General features: G+C 52.9%; 2 protein-coding genes across 4 annotated transcripts in view; one reads left to right on the forward strand and one right to left on the reverse strand.

Moving 5' to 3' along the window:
* Window positions 1-838, forward strand: part of LOC147113274 (F-box/WD repeat-containing protein 4-like) — a 28463-nt gene extending 27625 nt beyond the window's left edge. The window contains exon 5 of the mRNA XM_085994081.1: window positions 698-838. Coding sequence (XP_085850207.1) covers window positions 698-838 — 141 coding nt within the window. The remainder of the gene's footprint in view (window positions 1-697) is intronic.
* Window positions 1-20653, reverse strand: part of fbxw4 (F-box and WD repeat domain containing 4) — a 606291-nt gene that overhangs the window by 567387 nt on the left and 18251 nt on the right. For all 3 annotated transcript variants that reach the window (XM_085994162.1, XM_085994160.1, XM_085994161.1), the window contains 2 exons: window positions 16575-16707; window positions 9249-9343 (listed from right to left, as the gene is read on the reverse strand). In XM_085994162.1, coding sequence (XP_085850288.1) covers window positions 9249-9343; window positions 16575-16707 — 228 coding nt within the window. The remainder of the gene's footprint in view (window positions 1-9248; window positions 9344-16574; window positions 16708-20653) is intronic.

Genomic DNA, 20653 nt, shown 5'->3' on the forward strand with positions numbered 1-20653 from the left:
CTGAGTGCAGTCCCACCCAGCTGGACGATGGTGGGTTTTAGCAATTTAACTTTTTTTTTGAAGAACAGAATTTTTTCTTCAATCAATCTGTCACGAAAGTGTCAATGGCACCTCTGCTTTTTTTTGTAAATTCTCTCCTCCTTTCTCACCCATGTGGCTGCTCTTCATGTCTGAGTGTTGGAAGGCCACTCCAGCCTGAAGGGGTATCGCAGTACAGCTCAATCCCACCCTGCCAGCAGTCTATTCAAGTGTGATGGCCCTCACAGCAGAGCTCAATCCTGTGCTCACCCAGTGTTCCCACATTCATGAAAGCAGGATTCACTGGATAGCCATCACGAGCAGGAATGCTGACTGATTGTTTAAAACTTCCGACAGCATAGAAAGAGGCCACTCGGCCCAACTTCGCTAGAGCAATCCAAAACTAATTCCACTGCCTCACTCTTTGCCCATCTTCAGCTTCAACTATTTATCCAATTTTCTCTTAAAAGATGCAATGGTCTCTAGCTCAACCACTCCCTGTGGCAAAGCACTCCATGCTCCAACTGCCCAGGGGCACGGACTAACTGTACAGCCCAAACAGGTTGAAATCAGCTTGCTCAGGACTGACTGGGAACCCAGTGTGATTTATTGAAACACATTCCTTTACAAAATCACTGCGGCAATCTATGTCTGCATTTTCTTATGTCATCATACACAGCGGGACTGCACCATATTGAACACAATGCATGTTTACCATCCAACTGAAATCTTGCTGCACGAAGTGTACAGCAAATTAACGGTGAATGAAGTGGCAAAATCCACATCGCGATACACAAAACCCTCATGGAGGAAGGGGTAAGATATCTCTGATCACCTTAGCAGCATCAACTGAACCAGAGTATTTTACATTTTGGATAGTTAATAATTACCATCATCCCAGCTCCCTCTACACTGTCCCATCAAACACTCCCAGGGCAGGTACAGCACGGGTTAGATACAGAGTAAAGCTCCCTCTACACTGTCCCATCAAACACTCCCAGGGCAGGTACAGCACGGGTTAGATACAGAGTAAAGCTCCCTCTACACTGTCCCATCAAACACTCCCAGGGCAGGTACAGCACGGGTTAGATACAGAGTAAAGCTCCCTCTACACTGTCCCATCAAACACTCCCAGGGCAGGTACAGCACGGGTTAGATACAGAGTAAAGCTCCCTCTACACTGTCCCATCAAACACTCCCAGGGCAGGTACAGCACGGGTTAGATACAGAGTAAAGCTCCCTCTACACTGTCCCATCAAACACTCCCAGGGCAGGTACAGCACAGGTTAGATACAGAGTAAAGCTCCCTCTACACTGTCCCATCAAACACTCCCAGGGCAGGTACAGCACAGGTTAGATACAGAGTAAAGCTCCCTCTACACTGTCCCATCAAACACTCCCAGGGCAGGTACAGCATGGGTTAGATACAGAGTAAAGCTCCCTCTACACTGTCCCATCAAACACTCCCAGAGCAGGTACAGCACGGGTTAGATACAGAGTAAAGCTCCCTCTACACTGTCCCATCAAACACTCCCAGGGCAGGTACAGCACGGGTTAGATACAGAGTAAAGATCCCTCTACACTGTCCCATCAAACACTCCCAGGGCAGGTACAGCACGGGTTAGATACAGAGTAAAGCTCCCTCTACACTGTCCCATCAAACACTCCCAGGGCAGGTACAGCACGGGTTAGATACAGAGTAAAGCTCCCTCTACACTGTCCCATCAAACACTCCCAGGGCAGGTACAGCATGGGTTAGATACAGAGTAAAGCTCCCTCTACACTGTCCCATCAAACACTCCCAGGGCAGGTACAGCACGGGTTAGATACAGAGTAAAGCTCCCTCTACACTGTCCCATCAAACACTCCCAGGGCAGGTACAGCACGGGTTAGATACAGAGTAAAGCTCCCTCTACACTGTCCCATCAAACACTCCCAGGGCAGGTACAGCACGGGTTAGATACAGAGTAAAGCTCCCTCTACACTGTCCCATCAAACACTCCCAGGGCAGGTACAGCACGGGTTAGATACAGAGTAAAGCTCCCTCTACACTGTCCCATCAAACACTCCCAGGGCAGGTACAGCATGGGTTAGATACAGAGTAAAGCTCCCTCTACACTGTCCCACCACACACTCCCAGGGCAGGTACAGCACGGGTTAGATACAGAGTAAAGCTCCCTCTACACTGTCCCATCAAACACTCCCAGGGCAGGTACAGCACGGGTTAGATACAGAGTAAAGCTCCCTCTACACTGTCCCATCAAACACTCCCAGGGCAGGTACAGCACGGGTTAGATACAGAGTAAAGCTCTCTCTACACTGTCCCACCACACACTCCCAGGGCAGGTACAGCACGGGTTAGATACAGAGTAAAGCTCCCTCTACACTGTCCCATCAAACACTCCCAGGGCAGGTACAGCACGGGTTAGATACAGAGTAAAGCTCCGTCTACACTGTCCCATCAAACACTCCCAGGGCAGGTACAGCACGGGTTAGATACAGAGTAAAGCTCCCTCTACACTGTCCCATCAAACACTCCCAGGGCAGGTACAGCACGGGTTAGATACAGAGTAAAATGATGTGTATTTACAGGAGTTGGACACTGCATCATTTCATCTCTGGGAATGGACACTGGACATTCCTGGTCTGTGGGGCTCCATTCCTCAATGTGATTTTTAAATTCATTCTGGGGATGTGGGCATCGCTGGCGAGGCCGACATTTATTGCCCATCCCTAATTGCCCTCGAGAAGGTTGTGGTGAGCCGCCTTCTTGAACCGCTGCAGTTCGTGTGGTGAAGATACTCCCAGTGTAGTTAGGTCGGGAGTTGCAGGATTTTGACCCAGCGACGATGAAAGAACAGCCGCTACATGTCTAAGTCAGGGCGGCGGGGGTGGAGCTTGCAGGTGGTGGTGTTCCCATGCACCTGCTGCCCTTGTCCTTCTAGGTGGTAGAGGTCGCGGGTTTGGGAGGTGCTGCCGAAGAAGCCTTGGCGAGTTCCTGCAGCGCATCCTGTAAACAGTACACACTGCAGCGGTGGTGGCGGGGGTGAATGTTTAAGCTAGTGGGTGAGGTGACGATCAAGCGGACTGCTTTGTCCTGGATGGTGTCGAGCTGCTCAAGTGTTGTTGCAGCTCTCCCCAGCGTATTGAACTCACTGGGGAGAAGTCCAGAGCCCCCAAAAAAATAATCAAAAGGTGCCTCCTTCAAAAGGCAGGGAGAACACACACACACCCCTCCACCCCCCCGCAGCCCACATGTAGGTCGAGGTTCAACCACTGAGGAGGACCCTTTGGAGACAGCGGGTTACTGCCGACACGAGCCAGCAGTGCAGGTGGTCAGATCAATGTGCCGGGGGAGCCCAGATTTACTGCCGTTAAGCATGCACTGTTATCTTAGCACACAGATCCCATTTGGGACACTCCTTAACACGGCTGAGCGAGCGTGCGCGTCATCCTACTTTCACCCGCTGTTCACCAGACGGGTGCAGAACAAGCGTCCACATCACCAGCAAGGGCACGGATTCTCCAATAAAACTATTCAACTCTCTCGTTCAGCTGACGGTTACACACACAGATTTTTTAATTTTTTATTTTTTATAAAAAGGTGTATCCTGTGGGTTTTTTTTATAAATTAGTTGTTAAAAAGATGGCTGTGCCCAAGTTATATCACAGAATGCTCTGTAATCTTCACATCAGGCAGCATTTCACTGAGTGCAAGTTCCAACTCCAGCTTCTTTCTGCGCTCTATTACTCTGCAACCTTGATCATCGCGCAACAGCAGGCGCGAGCCGAACACACGAAAAGCAAAATACTGCACGATGCCGGAAATTCGAAACAAGAACAGAAAATGGCATAACGCACAAGCTGGGTCTGTGGAGAAAACAGAGCGACTGCTCAGAGGAAGAGTCCACACTGGAAACGTTAACCTCTTTGTTCTATCCCCTGGTGCCACCTGACCCGCTGCGTGTTTCTAGCACGTTGTGCGTTTGCCCCGTGATTCGGGTGCCACACTGAAGGCATAATATATCCCAATACCGTTCCGTAACCCTCAGTAAAGGCCTGCATTTATTATCACGCCTCTCAAACATCTCAAAGGGCTTGTCAGACAATGAATTGCTTAGACGTGCAGTGACTCTTGTTATGTAGGCAAATGTAGCAGCCATTTTACACACAGCAAGATCCCACAAACAGCAACGAGACAAAGGACCAGTTGGCTGAGGGTGGAACATTGGCCAAGGAGAACTCCCTGCAGGTCTTCAAATAGTGCTATGGGATCTTTAAAGTCCAATAGTGAGGCAGGATTGTCTCATCCAACTCTGACAACGCAGCACTTCCCTCAGTGCTGCACTGAAGTGTGACCCACAACCTTCTAAGCCAGAGGTAAGAGTGCTACCACTGACCCAAGCCAACTTTACTGGAAAGATCATCCTCCGTACTCTCAGACACAGGTGCTGCCAGAACAGATCGACCAATTCTTATTTTGTGCACAGCTATCCACTGAGGCCAAGGGATTGGATAAGCAGGAAGAAGGGGTTTTAAACCCTCCTCCAGTTCCTCCCTCCACTGAAAGTGCTGCAGTTCACAGGCCGCCATCTTGTCACAGATGCTGCTCCTTCATTTTTTGGACCACCTCTGGACTATTCTCAAGAGGCCATTCTTCGTGTCTGCTCCTGAACAACCAATAATAGCTTTATTCTAGCTCTCGGACACCCCCACTTTTTTTTTTTTTAATGTTGTTTTGTTGTCCTCTTCTCCCCAAGGCACATACTCTAGGTGGGGTACATCCATAAATCATGGCAACCTTCACCCGTACTTGCGTGTTGGTGCCAATGTTCCCCCTAATTTGTTTTTGGGTGCGTGGCCCATTTAACGGGCTGCGTGACCCATTCATAGTTTTGCGCATGCGTGAAATTTAACACTGGAAATGCCAGTCCCGGGCTGCATGGCCGCGCAGCTTAGAGGAAACATTGGTCGGTACCCTCTTCAACCATAGGGTTCCTCACTGCTCAGCCTGAACGTATTCTTACCACACACGCACCTCCTCCCTCCCGCACGCACACCCCCCCTCCCTCCCGCGCGCACACACGCCCCCTCCCGCGCGCACACACGCCCCCTCCCGCGCGCACACACGCCCCCTCCCGCGCACACACGCCCCCTCCCGCGCACACACGCCCCCTCCCGCGCACACACGCCCCCTCCCGCGCACACACGCCCCCTCCCGCGCACACACGCCCCCTCCCGCGCACACACGCCCCCTCCCGCGCACACACGCCCCCTCCCGCGCACACACGCCCCCTCCCGCGCACACACGCCCCCTCCCGCGCACACACGCCCCCTCCCGCGCACACACGCCCCCTCCCGCGCACACACGCCCCCTCCCGCGCACACACGCCCCCTCCCGCGCACACACGCCCCCTCCCGCGCACACACGCCCCCTCCCGCGCACACACGCCCCCTCCCGCGCACACACGCCCCCTCCCGCGCACACACGCGCCCTCCCGCGCACACACGCGCCCTCCCGCGCACACACGCGCCCTCCCGCGCACACACGCGCCCTCCCGCGCACACACGCGCCCTCCCGCGCACACACGCGCCCTCCCGCGCACACACGCGCCCTCCCGCACACACACACGCCCTCCCGCACACACACACACGCCCTCCCGCACACACACACACGCCCTCCCGCACACACACACGCCCTCCCGCACACACACACGCCCTCCCGCACACACACACGCCCTCCCGCACACACACACGCCCTCCCGCACACACACACGCCCTCCCGCACACACACACGCCCTCCCGCACACACACACGCCCTCCCGCACACACACACGCCCTCCCGCACACACACACGCCCTCCCGCACACACACACGCCCTCCCGCACACACACACGCCCTCCCGCACACACACACGCCCTCCCGCACACACACACGCCCTCCCGCACACACACACGCCCTCCCGCACACACACACGCCCTCCCGCACACACACACGCCCTCCCGCACACACACACGCCCTCCCGCACACACACACGCCCTCCCGCACACACACACGCCCTCCCGCACACACACACGCCCTCCCGCACACACACACGCCCTCCCGCACACACACACGCCCTCCCGCACACACACACGCCCTCCCGCACACACACACGCCCTCCCGCACACACACACGCCCTCCCGCACACACACACGCCCTCCCGCACACACACACGCCCTCCCGCACACACACACGCCCTCCCGCACACACACACGCCCTCCCGCACACACACACGCCCTCCCGCACACACACACGCCCTCCCGCACACACACACGCCCTCCCGCACACACACACACCCTCCCGCACACACACACACCCTCCCGCACACACACACACCCTCCCGCACACACACACACCCTCCCGCACACACGCCCTCCCGCACACACACACGCCCTCCCGCACACACACACGCCCTCCCGCACACACACACGCCCTCCCGCACACACACACACACCCTCCCGCACACACACACACCCTCCCGCACACACACACACACCCTCCCGCACACACACACACCCTCCCGCACACACACACACCCTCCCGCACACACACACACCCTCCCGCACACACACACACACCCTCCCGCACACACACACACCCTCCCGCACACACACACACCCTCCCGCACACACACACACCCTCCCGCACACACACACACCCTCCCGCACACACACACACCCTCCCGCACACACACACACCCTCCCGCACACACACACACACACACACCCTCCCGCACACACACACACACACACACCCTCCCGCACACACACACACACCCTCCCGCACACACACACACACCCTCCCGCACACACACACACCCTCCCGCACACACACACACCCTCCCGCACACACACACACACCCTCCCGCACACACACACACCCTCCCGCACACACACACACCCTCCCGCACACACACACACCCTCCCGCACACACACACACACACACACACCCTCCCGCACACACACACACCCTCCCGCACACACACACACACACACACACCCTCCCGCACACACACACACCCTCCCGCACACACACACACACACACACACACCCTCCCGCACACACACACACACCCTCCCGCACACACCACAACTACATCCCAAAAATAGGGAAAATGGAACCTGGTAAGGCACTGTTAACCTAGCTGGTGTCTCAACCCACTTGGCCATCAAGCACATTGTCTTATTGAGTGTATCTGCGCTGATCCTAATCCAGCTCTCTCTCACAAAAGAACCAGAGGGGAGATGAGGAGATTTTTTTTTTAACACTGAGTTATGATGATCTGGAATGCACTGCCTGAAAAGGTGGTGGAAACAGATTCAATAGTAATTTTCAAAAGGAAATTGAATATATACTTAAGTGTCAGCCATGGCCCAGTTGCTCGCACCCTCACCTCTGAGTCAGAATGTTGTGGGTTCAAGTTCCACTCCAGAGACTTGAGCACAACAATCTATGCTGACACTCCCAGTGCGGTGCTGAGGGAGTGCTGCACTGTGGGAGGTGCCGTCTTTCGGACGAGACGTTAAACCGAGGCCCCGTCTGCTCTCTCAGGTGGACGTAAAAGATCCCTTGGCACTATTTCAAAGAAGAGCAGGGGAGCTATCCCCCGGTGTCCCTCAATCAACATCAATTAAAAAAAACTAATTATCTGGTCATTATCACATTGCTGGTTGTGGGAGCTTGCTGTGCACTAATTGGCTGCCGCGTTTCCTACATTACAACAGTGACCACACTTCAAAGTATTTCATTGGCTGTAAAGCGCTTTGGGACGTCCGGTGGTCGTGAAAGGCGCTGTAGAAATGCAAGTCTTTTTTTTTTTAAAAGAAACATTTGCAGGGCTATGGGGAAAGAGCAGAGGGAGTGAGGCTAATTGGATAGCTCTACCAAAGAGCCGGCACAAGCACGATGGGCTGAATGGCCTCCTTCCGCGCTGTATGATGCTATGATGTTAATCTGGCTTCCTCTCAGTGTCAGGCTCAGCATCTCCTCTCAGCCAGCAACCCGTGTTACTGTTTCTCCAGCGCAATCCACACAGCATTCATTGTTTAAACAAATGAGAAGAGAAAGAGCAAGGAAATCCAGGTGACAAATTTATTTTCAGTGGTGTAGGTGAACAGCGCGACGAGTACAAGTCGATCTCCTGCGGCACTTCACACGGGGAGTCAAGACCAAGCGTAGTCCTCAGGTGAAGCAGGGTCAGAGGCAATGTTCCTGCTAATTTATTTTTTTGGGCGCGCAGTCGTTTTAACAGGCTGCGCGGTCCATTCAAATTTCTGCGCATTCGCGGTTTTTCCATTTAAAAGCCGCTGAGCGGCCTGCGCGGGACCTCCAGGCTGCCCTGCAGCTTAACGGGACCACTGGTCAGAGGGTAGGGGGATGATTGGAGCAGGGCACGCAGACACAATCCAGGTCCCATTTTAAAGTCATAGATTCTGTCCTTGTTTATATATTTCATTATACATTCCTACGTCTACATTTATAATGGAGATTATCTATGTAAACATCACACTGTAATTACACCCTCCCACCAGTGATGGCACCTCCCTCCCTCCTAAATTATTTTTTTTAAAGCTGTGAGCAGAAAGCTGAATGGTACTGAAGCATCCTGGAAAATTAGGTACACTGCACATGCTCAGACCGTACAATCCAAACTCTGCTCACAGAGTCACAACTCTGAGCAAAAATATCAACTCCTACCCCAGGCATTTGGGAGAAGCTGAAGACTTCAAATAAAAACTTTAATGAAGGTCTTAAAATCTTTATGAATTGTGCAATTTTTTGGATTTTGTTTAAAACATTACTTTGAACGTTAGAAATTTCAATTACCGAGGAAAAAAATGGCAGTGGATAAATTTTTCCGAGTGCACCTTGATTAATTTGTGGGAACTTGGCGGCCAGTCTGTGGAATTAGTGTGACCAGCTTGCATGGACAACACCCGTTATAAATGTGGAAATAGTCAGTTAGAATGGGAAAAGGTTGATGCGATAAAATTGTGACGAAAACCTAGCAATACGGAAGTCAAGTTGTGCAGACAGGAAGTGTGTGCAGACATAAGATTTTTAGTAAGACGCAGATACATAAGTAAACATCCACACAATCTCTTTCCAACCTGTCCTGGAAAACAAGCATCGTGCACAGCTGTCGCAACAGAATTGAAGGAAAGGCAGAAAGAAATTCCCACTTTACCTCAGCGTAGGGTTAATGGCGACCGACCAAACTCGATCTTCTGTCCTTATTGTGTGTAAAGATTCTCCCAGTCGACTTGAACACAGCGACCAAATCTGAATGAGTTGAAGAGATGTGTTAACTATCGCCATCTTTAAAGATTTGGGCCAAATTTTTTTTTTAAATGGGCCTCTTTCTCTGCCTCCAATTTTCACACCGCTCGCCCAACACGTGATAAACATAGAAGATAGGGGCAGGAGTAGGCCATTCGGCCCCTCGAGCCTGTTCCGCCATTTAATGAGATCATGGCTGATCATCCAAACTCAGAACCCTGTCCCTGCCTTCTCCCCATATCCCTTGATCCCTTGATCCCTTTAGCCTTAAGAAATATATCTAACTCCTTCTTGAATATATTTAATGAATTGGCCTCAACTGCCCTCTGTGGTAGAGAATTCCACAGGTTCACCACTCTCTGGGTGAAGAAATTCCTCCTCATCTCAGTCCGAAATGGCTTACCCCTTATCCTTAGACTGTGACCCCTGGTTCTGGACTCCCCCGCCATTAGGAACATCCTTCCTGCATCTAGTCTGTCTAGTCCTGTTAGAATTTTATAAGTTTCAATGAGATCCCCTCTCATTCTTCTAAACTCTAACGAATATAAGCCTAATCGACACAATCTCTCCTCATACGTCATTCCTGCCATCCCAGGTATCAGTCTGGTGAATCTTCGCTGCACTCCCTCCATGGCAAGAACATCCTTCCTCAGATAAGGCGACCAAAACTGCACACAATACTCAAGGTGTGGTCTCACCAAGGCCCTGTACAACTGCAGCAAGACATCCTTGCTCCTGTACTCGAATCCTCTCGCTATGAAGGCCAACATACCATTTGCCTTCTTAACCGCCTGCTGCACCTGCATGCTTACCTTCAGCGACTGGTGCACAAGGACACCCAATCTCGTTGCACTTCCCCTTTTCCCAATCTACTGCCGTTCAGATAATAATCTGCCTTCCTGTTTTTGCCACCAAAGTGGATAACCTCGCATTTATCCACATTATACTGCATCTGCCATGCATCTGCCCAATCACCCAACCTGTCCAAATCATACTGGGGTTTCTCTGCATCCTCCTCACAGCACACACGCCCACCCAGCTTTGTGTCGTCTGCAAACTTGGAGATGCGCTCCACGATCAAACCACCTGCTAACGCTCGCGGTTGGAGACCAGACAAGCAAAACGGGCAGTCAGAAGGCTGTACCCTTGGACCCACACCCCAGCAAGAGTCATCCCCTTCAGGATAATATAAAAAAAACACAGGCACCATACAACAACTTGTGCTTGATCGTGAGCAAGAGAGAGAGAGAGAGAGAGAGGGAGAGTGAAAGTGTGAGCAAGAGCTAGAGTGAGAGCATGCACGAGAAATAGAAGAGAAAAAGTGTAAAAGAGAGAAAAGAAAGCAAGATTGAAAGAGATAATAAAGAGAAAGTGAGCATGAGAATGCGAGAGGAGCACGCAAGAGGGAGGGAGCGGTTGAGAACGAACCTGTAGCTCATTCTCAGGTTTAGCTTTGTGTCTTTTATAATGTGGATGTTGTATGGTCTGGAAAGAGTATACATTGTTTTAGTAAAGAGTAGGGGGGCGCTAGGCTCCTGGGTTAAATGTGAACCCAAGCTGCTAATTGCATCTTGCCCCAGTCCTCAAAGTGTTAAACTTTAATCTCCAGGCCCAGTAATGTCTGTCACTGTGCTGCTTTATTATCCCAAAGACTGACACCCAAATCACCCTGTATCTACACATTCTGGCAGCTTCGAGGTCAGTCTGCCGTCTGCTTTGTTTCAGAATTACATTTCTGGGTTGCAGCAGCTAACGGAACCTTTCAAGAGCTGTTGGGGTACTTGCTCGTCCAAAAAAAACCTACAAGTTTTATTTAAGGTTTACTTATGCCCCTGATGGTTCAGACATTACACAAGTGTTTTTTTTTTTTTAATACAGGCGAGAGGAGGTCCCAGGTTCCATCGCCAGTCTGTAATGAGTTTGCTGATCACTACTGGAGCTGCAATAGGAGGTGCTACGATTAGCCTCCACACTCCTACGTTAGGGGAGCGGATACCTAGTTAGGGAAGATAGTTGATTGCAAGTAAAAGCAGAAAAGATGCTGAATACGCTCAGAAGGTCAGGCAGCATCTGTTGAGCGAGAGAGAGAGAGAGAGTTAACGTTTCAGGTCGATGACCATCCAGTTCTGATGAAGGTCACTGACCTGAAACGTTAACTCGGTTTCTCTCTCCACAGATGCTGCCTGACCTGCTGATTGTTTCCAACATTTTCCTGCTTTTATTTCAGATTTCCAGCATCCGCAGTGTTTTGCTTTTGTTTTAGGTTGACTACAAGAGTTGATTGGTGTTTTTCCTGCATATTATGTCCCAGAACCTGACTCAATTGCTCAGTGCCTGCCCATCGTCCCCTTTGGCTGGGAAAAGCTAGTTTCCCCTTTGCTATGAAATTTCACGAGTTCAGAGAATCAGCAAAATTAATTTGCGCTGCTTGTAATGCATAAGATATACAGCATAGACACAGGCCATTCGGCCCAAGCAGCCGCCTCGTGTCTTTCCTCATCTAACTCCATCAGCATAACCCTCTGTTCCCTTCTCCCTCATATGCTTATCCAGCCTCCCCTTAATTCACCTATACTATTCGCTTCAACCTCTCCCTATGGCAGCGAGTTCCACATTCTCACCACTCTCTGGGTAAAGAAGTTTCTCCTGAATTCACTATTTGATTTATTGGTGATTATCTTATATTGATGGCCTCTAGTTTTGCTCTTCCCCACAATGGAAACACTCTCTCTGTGTCTACTCTATCAAAACCATTCACAATTTTAAATACCTCTATTAGGTCATCCCTCAGCCTTCTCTTTCAAGAGAAAATGCAGCTTCTGAAACGCGCGATATAGACAAAAAAAGAGATACATTTAGTAAGAGGGCGGGTGAAGCTTGGGTGGCACAATAGTTTGACACTGGCCTTTCACCTCTGTGACCCGAGCTCAAATCCAGACCTCGGCTGAGACGACGAAAATCCCCTCTGCCTGCTGACTGCGAGAGTCCCATGTGAAATGAACTTGGGGCAATCTCAGCATAGTTACTTGTTCATGGACAGGGACCCACAATGCAAAACGGACCCTGATTTGGCGTAAATTGTCAATCTCACTCACTGGAGGCAGTGCAACGAAGGTTCACTAGATTGATTCCTGGGATGAGAGGGCTGCCCTGTGAGGAGAGATTGTGTAGAATGGGCCTATCTATACTCTGTGGAGTTTAGAAGAATGAGAGGTGATCTCATTGAAAGATATAAGATTCTGAGGGGGATTGACAGGGTAGATGCTGAGAGGTTGTTTCCCCCTGGCTGGAGAGTCTAGAACTAGGGGTCACAGTCTCAGGATAAGGGGTCGGCCATTTAAGACTGAGATGAGGAGGGTTGTGAATCTTTGGAATTCTCTGCCCCAGAGGGCTGTGGATGCTGAACCGTTGAGTATATTCAAGGCTGAGATCGATAGATTTTTGGACTCTCGGGGAATCGAGGGATATGGAGATCAGGCGGGAAAGTGGCGATGAGGTCGATGATCAGCCATGATCTTATTGAATGGCGGAGCAGGCTCGAGGGGCCGAATGGCCGACTCCTGCTCCTATTTCTTATGTTCTTATGACAGGCCACGGGATGGCTGATGAGATGCAAACTTTGCAACGGGGGTCAATCGATAGCGATCAGGAGCAATTATCCTGGCTATTCTTTTATTGCCCCCTTTCTTTAGTCCAGGGGCACCGAGACCAAGGCAGTCCCCAAGTAACTCGACACAGACTGGGGATCGACCTTTCTGCTCAGAGAGATGGGATTTTAAAAGTCACCGTTACAATGAAGTTGAAAAATGATCAATTTAGTTACATGGAGAGCCGAGAGAAGGTGGGATTGTTCTCCTTAGAGTACAGAAGATTAAGGGGAGATTTAATAGAGGTGTTCAAAATTATATGGGGTTTTGATAGGGTAGATAAGAAACTGCTTCCACTGGCAGGAGGGTCAGTAACCAGAGGGGACAGATTTATGATAATTGGCAAATGATCAGGTGGGAGATGAGGATTTTTTCAGAATCATAGAAATGTAGAATGGTTACAGCACGGAAGGCGGCCATTCGGCCTGTCAAGCCCATGCTGACTCTCAGCTAGTCCCACTCCCCCGTCCTTTCCCCGTAGCCCTGCAATTTTCTTTTCTTCAGATACTTATTCTAACTCCCTTCTGAAAGATAAAATTGAGTCGGCCTCCACCATCCTTTCATACAGTACATTCCACATCTTAACCACTCGCTGTGTAAAAACGTTTTCCCTTACACGCCTTTGGTTCTTGGCCAATCACCTTAAATCAGTGTCCTCTGGTTCGCGACCCTTCTGCCAATGGGGACAGTTTCTCTCCATCTACCCCTCATGATTTTGAACACCTCTATCAAATCTCCTCTCAGTCTGCTCTGCTCCAAGGAGAACAACCCCAGCTTCTCCAGTCTATCAATGTAACTGAAGTCCCTCATTCCTGGAATCATTCTCATAAATCTTTTCTGCACCCTCTCTAAGGCCTTCACATCCTTTCTAAAGTGTGGTGCCCAGAATTGAACACAGTACTCCAGTTGGGGCTCACCAGTGTTTTATACAGGTTCATCATAATTTCCACACTTTTGTACTCTATACTTCTACTTATGAAGCCCAGAATCCCGTAACCCTTTTTAACCGCTTTCTCAACCTGCCCTGCCACCTTCAACGATTTATGCACACATACCCCCAGGTCTCTCTATTCGTGCACCCGCTTTAGGATTGTACCATTTAGTTTTATATGTCCTCTCCTCATTCTTTCTACCAAAATGCATCACTTCACACTTTTCTATGTTAAATTTCCATCTGCTTCAACTTTGCTGGCGAGCCTGTTATGTGGCACTTTGTCGAACACCTTTTGGAAATCCATGTACACTACGTCAACCGCATTACCCTCATCATCCCTCTCTGTTGCCTCATCAAAAAACTCGATCAAGTTGGTTAAACACGGTTTGCCTTTAACAAATCTGTGCTGGCTTTACTTGATGAATCCACCCCTATCCAAGTGACTGTTGATTTTGTCCCCGATTACTGTTTCTAAAAGCTTCCCCACTACCGAGGTTAAACTGGCTGGCCTGTAGTTGCTGGGTTTATCTTTACACCCTTTTTTGAACAATAGTGTAACATTTGCAATTCTCCAGTCCTCTGGCACCACCCCCGTATCTATGGAGGATTGGAATATTATGGCCAGTACCTCCGCGATTTCCACCCTCAATTCCCTCAGCATCCTAGGATGCAGCCCATCCGCTCCTGGTGATTTATCTACTTTAAGTACAGCCAGCCTTTCTAATACCTCTTCTTTATCAATTTTTATCGTATCAAGTATCTCCACTACCTCCTCCTTCACTATGTCTATGGCAGCATCCTCTTCCTTGGTGAAGACAGATACAAAGTACTCATTTAGTCCCTCAGTCATACCCTCTGCCTCCATGCATAGGTCTCCTTTATGGTCCCTAATCGGCCCCACCCCTCCTCTTACTAACCTTTTACTATTTATATGCCTATAGAAGACTTTTGGATTACCTTTTATGTTGGCTGCCATTCTATTCTCATACCCTCTCTTTGCCCCTCTTACTTTCTTTTTCACTTCTCCTCTGACCTTTCTATATTCAGCCTGATTCTCAGATGTATTTGCAACCTGACATCTGTCATACACACTCTTTTTCTGCTTCATCATATCCTCTATCTGTTTCGTCATCCAGGGGGCTCTGACTTTAGTTGCCCGACCTTTCTCCCTTGTGGGAATGTACCGCGACTGTACCCGAACTATTTCTTCTTTAAAGGCAGCCCATTGTTCCATTACAGTTTTGCCTGCCAATCTTCGATTCCAGTTTACCCGGGTTAGATCCCATCCCACTGAAATTGGCCTTCCCCCAGTTAAACAGTTTTACTCTAGGTTGCTCCCTGTCCTTTTCCATAATCTAAACTTTATGATATTATGATCACTGTTCCCTAAATGTTCACCTGCTGACACTTGCTCCACTTGACCTGCCTCATTCCCCAGAACCAGATCTCGCAATGCCTCCTCCCTCGTCGGGCCGGAAACATACTGATTAAGAAAGTTCTCCTGAACACACTTCAGAAATTATTCTCCTTCTCTGCCCTTAACACTATTATGATCCCAGTCTATATTAGGATAGTTGAAGTCCCCCATTATCACTCCTCTATAGCTCTTGCACCTCTCTGTAATTTCTCTGCAAATTTGCTCCTCTATATCTTTCCCACTATTTGATGGTCTATAGAATACACCCAGTAGTGTAATGGCACCTCTGTTATTTCTTAACTCTAGCCATATGGATACTGGCCTTGAGCCCTCCAGGACATCCTCTCTCTCCAGCACTGTAACATTCTCCTTAACCAATACTACCACACCACCTCCTATCTTTCCTTCCCTAACACCTTATAACCAGGAATATTTAATACCAATCCTGCCTTTTTTTGAGCCAGGTCTCAGTTATTGTCACAAAATCATATTCCCATGTGGCTATTTGTGCCTGCAGCTCACTGACCTTGTTTACTGTGCTTTGTGCGTTCACATACATACACTGTAAACCCACCTTAGACCATCCCGTATTCTCTCTTAGTGGGACCCCACCTAATACCTTACTATTTGTTTACTTTAGCGCTCTCTGCCTCTCCCAATCCTTTGAGCACTTTATTTCCCCTTTCTAATGTTACATCCTGGTGCCCATCCCCTGCCAAATTAGTTTAAACCCTCCCCTTTTATGCAGCAAGTTGTTGCGATCTGGAATGCACTGCCTGGAAGCAGATTCATTTTTAACTTTAAAAAGAGAATTAGATATATACTTAAAAAGGAACAATGTGCAGGCTCTAGGGAAAGAGGTGGCGGGGGGGGGGGGGGGGGGGAAAAAGTGGGACTAATTGGAGAGCTCTTTCAAAGAGCCGGCACAGGCACAATGGGCCGAATGGCCTCTTTCTGTGCTGTGTGATTCTGTGATAACATAAACCTCAACACCCACCCCCCCCATGATTCACTCCTTGTTGTGTATTAATCTACAATTGTCTGTTGATCTAACCCAATCTAAAAAGCTGAAGGTGAAAACAAGAAAATACATTGCTGGCATTCCAAGACTTCATCTTCTCCTTGGGGAGAGTTAAAAATACTCCTTCTCTCACAGATAGTGCAAATTCCACTCCCGATAGGGACGAGATTAACAGCCAGGCTGGGCTTAACACCAGGCTGCTTCTCCACACCTACCCGCGCTGTCTTGTCCCTCGAGCCGCTAACGATGACGTGTCCTCGGCTGTCGATGCAGTTGACCTCTTGATTATGCGCTGAGTATGCTGCGTAAAACGAGTTGCAAATGTCGCAGACAATGATCTTCCCATCCCTGCCAAGCAGACGGGTCGCATTAGTTTCAAATATAAACTTAGCAATGTACATCGGTCTTGTCACTCGGCTTACTGTATATACTCGCATGAAGGTGACCTGTGTGTAAGACGACTCACCCAACATCCCAGCCAGAACAAAGAATTTCTTTTTTAATGCAGTGACTCATGAATAGACACTTGTGAATCACCGGCGCTCCCGAGAGAGAGAAACGTGATTTTACTGCACACTTTTCCATGCACGGTCACGACTGTGCTCACATAATGAGTAGACTGGGACTCAAGAGAGGGACGGGCAGGAGGCAGGGAGCCAGAGAGAGGGACGGGCAGGAGACAGGGAGCCAGAGAGAGGGACGGGCAGGAGGCAGGGAGCCAGAGAGAGGGACGGGCAGGAGACAGGGAGCCAGAGAGAGGGACGGGCAGGAGGCAGGGAGCCAGAGAGAGGGACGGGCAGGAGACAGGGAGCCAGAGAGAGGGACGGGCAGGAGACAGGGAGCCAGAGAGAGGGACGGGCAGGAGGCAGGGAGCCAGAGAGAGGGACGGGCAGGAGACAGGGAGCCAGAGAGAGGGACGGGCAGGAGACAGGGAGCCAGAGAGAGGGACGGGCAGGAGACAGGGAGCCAGAGAGAGGGACGGGCAGGAGACAGGGAGCCAGAGAGAGGGACGGGCAGGAGACAGGGAGCCAGAGAGAGGGACGGGCAGGAGACAGGGAGCCAGAGAGAGGGACGGGCAGGAGACAGGGAGCCAGAGAGAGGGGCGGGCAGGAGACAGGGAGCCAGAGAGAGGGGCGGGCAGGAGACAGGGAGCCAGAGAGAGGGGCGGGCAGGAGACAGGGAGCCAGAGAGAGGGACGGGCAGGAGACAGGGAGCCAGAGAGAGGGACGGGCAGGAGACAGGGAGCCAGAGAGAGGGACGGGCAGGAGACAGGGAGCCAGAGAGAGGGACGGGCAGGAGACAGGGAGCCAGAGAGAGGGACGGGCAGGAGACAGGGAGCCAGAGAGGGGGACGGGCAGGAGACAGGGAGCCAGAGAGAGGGACGGGCAGGAGACAGGGAGCCAGAGAGAGGGACGGGAAGGAGACAGGGAGCCAGAGAGAGGGACGGGCAAGAGACAGGGAGCCAGAGAGAGGGACGGGCAGGAGACAGGGAGCCAGAGAGAGGGACGGGCAGGAGACAGGGAGCCAGAGAGGGGGACGGGCAGGAGACAGGGAGCCAGAGAGAGGGACGGGCAGGAGACAGGGAGCCAGAGAGAGGGACGGGAAGGAGACAGGGAGCCAGAGAGAGGGACGGGCAAGAGACAGGGAGCCAGAGAGAGGGACGGGCAGGAGACAGGGAGCCAGAGAGAGGGACGGGCAGGAGACAGGGAGCCAGAGAGAGGGACGGGCAGGAGACAGGGAGCCAGAGACGGGCAGGAGACAGGGAGCCAGAGACGGGGACGGGCAGGAGACAGGGAGCCAGAGAGAGGGACGAGCAGGAGACAGGGAGCCAGAGGGACGAGCAGGAGACAGGGAGCCAGAGAGAAGCAAGTGGGAGACAGGGAGCCAGAGAGGGGGACGGGCAGGAGACAGGGAGCCAGAGAGAGGGACGGGCAGGAGACAGGGAGCCAGAGAGAGGGACGGGCAGGAGGCAGGGAGCCAGAGAGAGGGACGGGCAGGAGACAGGGAGCCAGAGAGAGGGACGGGCAGGAGGCAGGGAGCCAGAGAGAGGGACGGGCAGGAGACAGGGAGCCAGAGAGAGGGACGGGCAGGAGACAGGGAGCCAGAGAGAGGGACGGGCAGGAGACAGGGAGCCAGAGAGAGGGACAGGCAGGAGACAGGGAGCCAGAGAGAGGGACGGGCAGGAGACAGGGAGCCAGAGAGAGGGACGGGCACGAGACAGGGAGCCAGAGAGAGGGACGGGCAGGAGACAGGGAGCCAGAGAGAGGGACGGGCAAGAGACAGGGAGCCAGAGAGAGGGACGGGCAGGAGACAGGGAGCCAGAGAGGGGGACGGGCAGGAGACAGGGAGCCAGAGAGAGGGACGGGCAGGAGACAGGGAGCCAGAGACGGGGACGGGCAGGAGACAGGGAGCCAGAGACGGGGACGGGCAGGAGACAGGGAGCCAGAGACGGGGACGGGCAGGAGACAGGGAGCCAGAGGGACGAGCAGGAGACAGGGAGCCAGAGAGAAGCAAGTGGGAGACAGGGAGCCAGAGAGGGGGACGGGCAGGAGACAGGGAGCCAGAGAGAGGGACGGGCAGGAGACAGGGAGCCAGAGAGAGGGACGGGCAGGAGGCAGGGAGCCAGAGAGAGGGACGGGCAGGAGACAGGGAGCCAGAGAGAGGGACGGGCAGGAGGCAGGGAGCCAGAGAGAGGGACGGGCAGGAGACAGGGAGCCAGAGAGAGGGACGGGCAGGAGACAGGGAGCCAGAGAGAGGGACGGGCAGGAGACAGGGAGCCAGAGAGAGGGACAGGCAGGAGACAGGGAGCCAGAGAGAGGGACGGGCAGGAGACAGGGAGCCAGAGAGAGGGACGGGCACGAGACAGGGAGCCAGAGAGAGGGACGGGCAGGAGACAGGGAGCCAGAGAGAGGTACGGGCAAGAGACAGGGAGCCAGAGAGAGGGACGGGCAGGAGACAGGGAGCCAGAGAGAGGGACGGGCAGGAGACAGGGAGCCAGAGAGAGGGACGGGCAGGAGACAGGGAGCCAGAGACGGAGACAGGGAGCCAGAGACGGGGACGGGCAGGAGACAGGGAGCCAGAGACGGGGACGGGCAGGAGACAGGGAGCCAGAGGGACGAGCAGGAGACAGGGAGCCAGAGAGAAGCAAGTGGGAGACAGGGAGCCAGAGAGGGGGACGGGCAGGAGACAGGGAGCCAGAGAGAGGGACGGGCAGGAGACAGGGAGCCAGAGAGAGGGACGGGCAGGAGACAGGGAGCCAGAGAGGGGGACGGGCAGGAGACAGGGAGCCAGAGAGAGGGACGAGCAGGAGACAGGGAGCCAGAGAGAGGGACGAGCAGGAGACAGGGAGCCAGAGAGAAGCAAGCGGGAGACAGGGAGCCAGAGAGAAGCAAGCGGGAGACAGGGAGCCAGAGAGAGGGACGTTGAGACAGGGAGCCAGAGAGGGGGACGAGCAGGAGACAGGGAGCCAGAGAGAAGCAAGCGGGAGACAGGGAGCCAGAGAGGGGAACGGGCAGGAGACAGGGAGCCAGAGAGGGGGACGGGCAGGAGACAGGGAGCCAGAGAGAGGGACGAGCAGGAGACAGGGAGCCAGAGAGAGGGACGAGCAGGAGACAGGGAGCCAGAGAGAAGCAAGCGGGAGACAGGGAGCCAGAGAGAGGGACGGGCAGGAGACAGGGACCCAGAGAGAGGGACGGGCAGGAGACAGGGAGCCAGAGAGGGGGACGGGCAGGAGACAGGGAGCCAGAGAGAGGGACGGGCAGGAGACAGGGATGAGCGGGAGACAGGGAGCCAGAGAGGGGGACGGGCAGGAGACAGGGAGCCAGAGAGAAGCAAGCGGGAGACAGGGAGCCAGACAGAGGGACAAGCAGGAGACAGGGAGCCAGAGAGAGAGGGACGAGCAGGAGACAGGGAGCCAGAGAGAGGGACGAGCAGGAGACAGGGAGCCAGAGAGAGGGACAGGCAGGAAACAGGGAGCCAGAAAGAGGGGGACGAGCAGGAGACAGGGAGCCAGAGAGGAGCAAGCAGGAGACAGGGAGCCAGAGAGAGGGACACGCAGGAGACAGGGAGCCAGAGAGAGGGGCGAGCAGGAGGCAGGGAGCCAGAGAGAGAAGCAAGCAGGAGACAGGGAGCCAGCGAGAGGGACGGGCAGGAGACAGGGCGCCAGAGAGAGGCAAGCAGGAGACAGGGAGCCAGAGAGAGGGACGGGCAGGAGACAGGGAGCCAGAGAGAAGCAAGCGGGAGACAGGGAGCCAGAGAGAGGGACGAGCAGGAGGCAGGGAGCCAGAGAGAGGGG

The sequence above is a fragment of the Somniosus microcephalus genome, chromosome 8 (assembly GCF_052327205.1).
Source record: "Somniosus microcephalus isolate GS21.2 chromosome 8, FLI_Smic_1.0, whole genome shotgun sequence".
Taxonomy (NCBI): domain Eukaryota; kingdom Metazoa; phylum Chordata; class Chondrichthyes; order Squaliformes; family Somniosidae; genus Somniosus; species Somniosus microcephalus.